This window comes from Limulus polyphemus, unplaced genomic scaffold, assembly GCF_000517525.1.
Source record: "Limulus polyphemus unplaced genomic scaffold, Limulus_polyphemus-2.1.2 Scaffold2252, whole genome shotgun sequence".
NCBI classification, from domain to species: domain Eukaryota; kingdom Metazoa; phylum Arthropoda; class Merostomata; order Xiphosura; family Limulidae; genus Limulus; species Limulus polyphemus.
This window is the reverse complement of record NW_013667862.1, coordinates 19,690-28,371: the sequence shown is the minus strand read 5'-3', so window position 1 is coordinate 28,371 and position 8,682 is coordinate 19,690. Positions and strand designations below refer to the sequence as shown.

At 30.2% G+C, this 8,682-nt stretch overlaps 1 protein-coding gene across 1 annotated transcript in view; it reads right to left on the bottom strand.

The window, feature by feature from the left end:
• The window catches only part of LOC106466416 (glucosidase 2 subunit beta-like), a gene marked incomplete at its 5' end in the record, with an annotated part of 34,307 nt that overhangs the window by 5,973 nt on the left and 19,652 nt on the right, over positions 1 to 8,682 (bottom strand). Inside the window, 3 exons of the mRNA XM_013926704.2 lie at positions 1,332 to 1,500; positions 2,524 to 2,661; positions 6,917 to 7,006. Coding sequence (XP_013782158.1) covers positions 1,332 to 1,500; positions 2,524 to 2,661; positions 6,917 to 7,006 — 397 coding nt within the window. The remainder of the gene's footprint in view (positions 1 to 1,331; positions 1,501 to 2,523; positions 2,662 to 6,916; positions 7,007 to 8,682) is intronic.

The window sequence follows — 8,682 nt, the reverse complement described above, 5'->3', positions numbered from 1 at the left end:
TTTACATTCTTAAACACAAGGAAGTGTATGTAAACAAAGTTATTAGTCCACATACACTATTTTAATAAATAAACTGAAACCAATATAGCTCTTATCTATAATGATGCAAAAACTAGAGTGAATATAAGATATTTAAAGTGCTAACATTTTTCATATAAAACTACGATTTTTTTGTGCTTTCAAGCCTTTGACTGCTTTGTATTTAGAGGCTAAATATCAGAGTCTGTGTTGAAAGTACTAAAATGCTGAAGCCTTTTCATAACAAATGTGTTAAAAAATAATGTTTCACAAAAAGTAATTTTGGCCTCACCAGGTCTGGAAAGAACTTGTTAGAAAAACTCAAGTTACTGGCTGTTTGTTTGTTTTTTATGCAAAACTCCTTGAATAACAAATATGATACAAGCTTACTTCTACAAAAAAAAATATTAGTGAAATACCTTAATTCTGTGTATTAAGTTTACAGTTTTCCAAACTTAGTTTTTACATTAACACCAGAAAATACAAGTGAGCTTTGTTCAAAGACAGTATTATGTGGAGGTCATTACAGTGGCTACATTAAATGTGTACTGTCTTTGTTTTTATATCAATCAGGTATAGGAATCTGCAAGTCAGTAAACTGAAACAAGTTCATTTTTACAGTTCTAAAAACAACAGTAAAATATAAACTACATTTATAAACAAGAAAAATGATCTACTTCAATAGCACATTCAAGATCTACTAAGATTCACTCTCAAGTTAATCACTTATTAGACCATAAAGCATGTGAGAGTTTTCAGTTTTTAATTTACACACCTGATAAAATGAACTATTTTATAAAATTAAACTTAGTTAATCAATGAAACAAATGCACTGTACTACTTACTACTTTTGACTATACATTCTGTAACATTTGAAACACTGTTTAAATGAATAAGAACATAATAAACACCATTTTACATCACGTATATTTTTTGCAAATTAGCTTCCTTGATAAGTTTGAATTAATAAAAGTAAACTTTGAAAAAGTCTTAGAGTTTAACACTTTTATTTTATGCAAGCTACTGTTTTTTTATTCCTCACACTAAAAAAACATGTAATACTCTATAAATTTATCATGTATACTTACACTTTCCACATAAACCTTATTTACAACTGATTACATGAGGAAATTTGGTCATAAGGAAAGAAATTCTTAAATTTTGTCTATATTTGACATTTTCCCAGCAAACATTTTTATGTGTACACATCTTTCAATATCTTCATTTAATTTACTGACACTGTCTTTAAAAAGGTTTATTAAACAAACAAAATTTAAAAAAACAAAATCTATTTTGAAAATACAAGAACATACCATCAATCAATTTTTGTGTTTCTTCATCATATTTTGGTTCTTGTTTTTCTGGTGGTTTTGGATCATCATCTTTACTTGGAGGGTGAGGAATTTCATCATCAAATTCCTCATCATCTAGTTCATCATCATCATCATCATCTTCAACATTTTCACGATGATCATTTTCTTCCTGGTTAAAAGATATATCTATAGATAACCTATACTGTTCATAAGACTAAGACCAAAGAAAGAAGAAGAAAAAAAAGGATTAGTTTTGGTGCTAAAAACTTAGCAAGAATGGGGGGGGGGGCACGTCTGGCAAAACATTAACCCTTAATATACCAGAAAGATGCCAAGGATATCTCCCGATTTTTTTTTCTTTTTTATAGTTAAAATACTTGAGCACATTATAGAAACGTTTCTAAAAAGTATCTAGTTTCTACATTAACAAATTAATATAACAGGATTTATTATTTCAATTATATTTTGGGTTGTGAAATTTCAATTGTTTTTTTTTTAGACTATTTCGAAAAGTCATAATAATTTGGAACAAAACAATTCTAATTTATTTTTGTATCTTGAATACAAGCTTAGTTAAATCATTTTTAAATGACTGTACTCAAGTTTCATTTTGCCCACAAGACCACCACATTAGGCTCTGTTTGCATTATGCCATATGAGCATAAATAAACTGTTTTAATGGGCAAAGAAAATCGCCCCAAAAAATGTAAACAAATATATGTAAATAAATACAACATGGATTTTAAACTAATTTAAATAAAATTGTGGGATTAACAATTTTAAAAAATGTCAGCTTGATGCCAGCAATCATAACAGTGAAAATGCATCCTTTTGTTTTTGATTCAAAACAAAGATAAAATGTACAGTTTTATATAATATAAACTTTATAGAAAAGTTTCAAAAGAATAAAAAATGACATAAAGGAGAGTAGTTAAAAATCCACAACATAAGTAAAAGATTTTTAATTGTTTCTTAAAAATATATCAAACTGAAATCTTTTTTGAAATTTCAAAGATGCAAAATCATACAAATGTCATATAAAAGTAAGATATTTTAGTTGCAGAAGCAGAAATTTTAAACCATTTCACTCAGTTGTTATTTTTCTGCAATAAAACATACCATAGAACAGGTGTCAAATCAACCCACCTGGGCCTCATACAGTTAATCAAATGTATTTATACACATTTAATACCTCTTCATTGCTATCTCCCTCCACTGGTTCCTCACGTTCAATCTGGTCCTGTTTTGTTTCATCATCTGTATAGCTTTCTGTTACTTCATCAGTTTGTTCAGGAGGTGGGCGTATAAGTGGTGGTTCTGGAGTCGTCATCTGTGCATACAAATATAATTTTATTCTTAGTCATAGAAATTTACAATGTGAGTAAATAAAAGTGAACTCAGGCAAAGACAAACATGAAACAATATATCACAAACGAAAATGTATTAAACCTTCAAGCAATGTGTTCAAGTAAAAACAGCTCATGTCTTCATATTTCATTTCTAATCACTGGAAGAAGCCAAAAAAAAAAAAAAGACTGATTTACCTACACTAACCAAACCACTGTTTCAGTAATTTGTTCACTTAAAACTTGCATTGAAGATTAATAATAAAATATGTGGCAGTAAACCAACATGTACAGAAACACAGTCCATGGGTAACCTGGTACAATCTCCAAATGATGTCATCAACAAAATGGCATGTAGACAGAAGGACCATGAAAAAATTAAACGTGGGTCACCCTAGACCTAAAAACTGGATGAAAAAAGGTGGAAGCAAGAAAATGAAGCAATGTAAAAATATGTATAATATAGTTGCAACTTAAATCAAATTTAACTGGGCATTATTACTTCAAAATCCTTGGACATTATTGGAGGAAGGAGAACCTGTACCAAGGTTACTGCAAAGCTCCTCAAGTGTAGTAATAGTACTAGGATAATCTCATTTATACTGGGTACTTGATGTTAAAAATAAATATAATTATAATCAACAAAAGTGATGCACAATAATTAATATAATAAAGTATAAATTAAAAATGGTTGCTGCCAGTCAGTTTCCTCTCCATGGTCAATGGCTTGGAATTAGGGACTGCTACCTAGACTGTGTATTGACAAATGCACTACAACTGGAGGGAAGAGAGCCTATGCTCTACTCTGGCCTGTAAATAAACCTATTAGCATTTGTAATAATACTTGGATATAAAAAAGAAAAGACCTACAACTGTATGTTTTACTCAGTTGTGTAGAAATAATACATATTTTTATTAAATCTCCATGCAACAATTAACATGACTTTTTTAATGCTGTTATTCTTTCTTGAAGCAATTTAACTGATTGAAAATACTACACTCATTATGACTTTTCTGGAGAAACAAAACAAGGTTCTAAACACAATTTGTTCATGTCCAAGTCCAAAGGAAAACCTACTATACAATTTATCTAATACATTCCACAAAAAAGTTTAACCCTGTACTGTCTCAAGACCTAACTGAAAACATTTTATATGAAGCAATTGGGTATTTTTGAGGGAATTTTACAATTGCTTCAGTATGTTTAGCATTTTAAAAGAGGTTAGGAAAGAAGCTATGACAATTTTCTAAGTGTTTGAATGAACATACACATGAAGAAATGGTGAAGTAAACATGCCTGTATTATGAAATAAAGTCAAGAGCTAGAAAGTACAACTAGCTGATTAAATGGTATTGAGAATCACAAATTAAGTTATAAAAATGAAACAATTGCCTAGCAACGAAGTAGATGCACTAGCACCAGTGATTGGCAATGGTTAATTATTGACGCCAACTCGTTAGTACTTTGGAAGCTACGAAAAAGTCGATGTTAACATGCAAAAGCAGTACTTTGATAATATATTCCTTACACAACACTGGTGTACTAGCACAAGTGTTTGTATGTTTGTTTGTTACGGATTTCGCGCAAAGCTACACGTGGGCTATCCACTAGCCATCCCTAATTTAGCAGTGTAAGACTAGAGGGAAGGCAGCTAGTCATCACCACCCACTGCCAACTCTTGGGCTACTCTTTTACCAATGAATAGTGGGATTGACCGTCACATTATAATGGCACCATAGCTGAAAGGGCAAGCATGTTTGGTGTAAGGGGGATTCAAACCCGCGACCCACAGATTGCAAGTCGAGCACCTTAACCACCTGGCCATACCGAGCCAGCACAAGTGAGAAGGCAACTGACTAACTCACCATAACAATAACCAATCACTTGATAGTTTTGGTTATGGTTTTTGGACTAGCCTGAGAAGTTGCACAGATCGACCAATGAAGTGTTAGAATTACTTGCGGGTAGTTAGGAATACTACTTGGGAGGTCGACAGAATACAAAGAAAGTATGGATTAAAAACTCGTGTCTGGAGCCGAAAAATCAGTTGTGTTTGAGCTCCTTAGAGTTATCCTCAGGAAGAATCAGCATTTTCCAGTTTCCAACCTCTATGAATCTGAAGGTCTCCAGAAGTATACTGGCCCAGCTCTGTTGTAAGTATAGAATTATTATCTCTCTTGATCAATTAATGTAGTTAATAGTAAAGGATATTCATATTACATTAGAGAAATGTGCTCTATATGTACTGGTGCTGATTAAAAGTAACAGTAAAAGTTATAACAACTAGTAAATTGTATACTATGTAGAAAAATTTAATAAATGTTGTTATATTTTGTTCAATGTTAGTCTTGGAATCTGTTTCTTTATTCCAACTATAAAGTAGCTCGAGCTAGTGACTTGTGAGCTCCACTCGCCACTGCAAATCCTCAACTAAATAAATTTGGTGTAATTGGCAGTATAATTGAAACTCCAACAATTTGCCCTAAGGGCGCTGCCCATTACATATACATAAATCGTCTGTTGAATTTTAACCATCAAACTCATACATATAGAATATGCTTTCTTGATATAACCTCCCATATCATTAAAAGGTTAAAATTCAAGGAACTTGTGCATATATATTTAAAATATCAAAATCCACAAACAAACAACGTTTTATAATATATAATTAAAATCTTTATTTAAACCAATCAATGGCTGTAAAAATCACTCTATATCTTTCAATGTGGTTTCATGTTATCATCTTCAGGAGTGTGAAAAACAATTTCTATGTGCTATATAAGTACAAAAGCCATGGTCATGTAACATTAGTTTATAATTCTAAAAAGAAGATCACGCCATCTACATACTTTCTGATTTTCTAACCCTTCAACCTTATTTAATATTAAGTTGTTTTTGCTGTGTTTCATTATCTCGGTGGATTCTCTAATATTTCTAGCAGTCATATTATTTGGTTGAGCCAAAATAACAGGTTCAGCTAATTCAGATTTTTCACTTTTGTATTTAACATTTCTATTATGTTCATTTATTCTGAATCTTAAGTTTCTTCTAGTTTGACCAATGTATGCACGACCACATTCACATTGAAATATATATATATATATACCTGTTTTCTCCATTAGATTTATTTCATCTTCAGTTTTATTTAATATTTTATTCAATGGTGTGTAAATGGCAATAAGATTTTTTGTTTTTTAAATTTATGAAAAATTTGACATGATAAACCTGGGATATATAGTAAAATCAACATTTATTTTTTATCTATTTTCTCAAATATTGATTTTATTTTAATTTTTTGTTCAACATTTATCCTGTTAAATTTTCTCACTGCTCTATCAACAACATGAAGCAAGAAACTTCTATCTAATATATTTAGATTTACTATTTAATAAGTAACAGTTCATTTTTTAAATCTGCTGAATTACAAAATAGTTTTAAAGACCTGTAAACATAATAGTAAAAGATGACAATAAAAAACATTTAATTACAAGGTAATTCAATAAACCTTTTTTTTTTATTAGACTGTATCTGCATTAGGATGGCTTTGCTACAAACACTTCAATATGTAAGCATTCCCACATGAAATACAACAAATAATATCCTTACTGTAGGGTGTTAAATCAACCTTACATGCTGTTAGTCCACAAACCACAGTCATCTTTAAAAAAAAAATTCATTAACTTTTTTCACACTAAGCTTCATCAGTTAGTCAAAAGGTGGCTTCAACCTCTAAAGGTTACAATCTGAAGCTTACACAAAAACAATTCTAGTATTATGCAACTGTACACACACCAGTAAATAAAAAAAGCTTGAAAAATTTTCAAAATATAATAAATTCATACACTTAGGCTTACAAAAATAAGATATAGTCAGAAATGACTGACATAGCTGAAATATTTCTGAAATAAACTCTACTCTTTACCCACTGCAGTGTTGAACATGTAAAATTTCAAGTACATAAACTTGTATATATTTAATCAGTTATTCCCAAAAGTTGTTAAATCTTATTCAGTAATACTTGAGAATACTTCATCCAATAAAAAAATTCTGTTTGTGACTTATTTCTGGCCTAAGAAACAGTAAGATAAGTGCCTGGAAGTGTTCATACAAAAATCATCTTTATTTTCTATTTGTCAATCACAAGACACCACCAAATCAGCAAAATCATATATTAGTGAATAACTTTTAACAAAATCTTTAAATTGCATCCAAAATCCATCTGAAGTTAAACTACTTACTTTGTCCATCATATAAATAGGCTTCATAATCATCCAACCAGTACTGATAAACTCTTCTAACTCCATTTCTTCTTTCATGTGGAGGAAAAACTAAACAATATAAAATTATAAATACTCCCACAATCTGAAATACTATCTCACAGAACAAAAATGTGTTATTTTTAGATGTTACAGCTTTTACTTCAAAGAAGAATTTTTATTTCAATAAAAATTATTCCTCAAAATAAAAGCTGTAAGTTGTAAAAATACTTGTCAGCACTAAATAAACTTAAAAATATGTTATACTTTTTAACTCAAAAATTCTTAAATATTTTAAAACCAATTCATGATTACCCGCTATCATAAAAACCTATTAATACAACTCAATTAGTATTTTATCATTTTTTATTTCACTAGATGAATTTTTAATGACTTATACCAACATTTAGAAAGTTAAAAGGGTATTAATTCTTGAAACACATTAACATTTAAGGGTACTTCAACATAGCCTTACTACTTAACCTTATCTTGTTTCTAATAGCATAAACAGCCACACACAACAGATTTTGCCTAATATCTGCCACGTTAAACACTTATGATAAAATGCATTTTAATGCAAAACCAAAAAAAATTTTCATGTATGAAAAAATAAGTAACATACTGAGACACTTATATCTAACCTAAAGTAAGACAAACAAAATGCAGTTTGGAAGCAAAGGACAGGTTGTAGGCATTTTCGTGGAACTTGTCATTAGATCCCATAAATTTTGAAAGTTTGTAGAAATTCTAAATACCTACATTTTTATTTCAAATTTACAACATTGGATATTACAGGTAATGATTTTTCCATTTAAAATTAGGGAGGGATAACTTAATTATTATATTCTTGAAAAAAAAAGTTCATTGAAAGTGTATTGAAAAAAAAAAAGATGAGGGAATTTTGCCCACTCTTCAAATTTCTTTATTCACATATATTGTATTCATCTTATCCCACAAGTATTGAAAACCACAAAAATGTCAAAAAATTGCTTTCAATCTTGCTCATAATTTACCCATAAGTGTCAGATTTTATATACTGTGTTACTGTGATTTTCATGTTGCACTTAAAATCATCATTACCCAATTCATTGAAAGTTCCTTCAATAATTGAACACCTTATGACTATGTTTCTTGTGTCATGCGAGTCCAAGAAAAACACTATTCCTGTTTTATTTAATAAAGCACCCCACTATTTTGTGCCTATACAACACAAACAATATTAGATTAGTAGAGGAGAGTCACTTTGATTGTGATACTGAACACATTGAAATATAGTGAGACTGAATCTTTGCAGAGTTTATCCTTTGATCTCCATATCATTGTATTTACTCATATTAATATGTGTGCGTATGTGATTCAACCTGCTTCACTTGGTATCCACTCATTATCAGTGGCTTTAAGAATTCTTCAGATGAGTGTGGAAAGTCTAAAGCCACATCACCTACTTCAATACTTTTTCATGCTGACCCTTTTCATGCTATAAAGCTTCAGACTATAATCTGTTGGAGTGTTTGACTACTTTGAACATGCAATATTCAACAACAGAATAAACTTTTACTGCTTGGAGATGGCTTGAATGGGTAATGAAGCAATACTTTAATATAAGTTTAACATAACAGCAAATGTACAATGTTTCGACAAGGTTTTGTCATCATCAGGTACAAGTAATTTACACTGGCACAGATATATATACAGTATGGAACAAAGATGTCACATGACCAGATACTGTTGCATGACTTAGAAGAGAT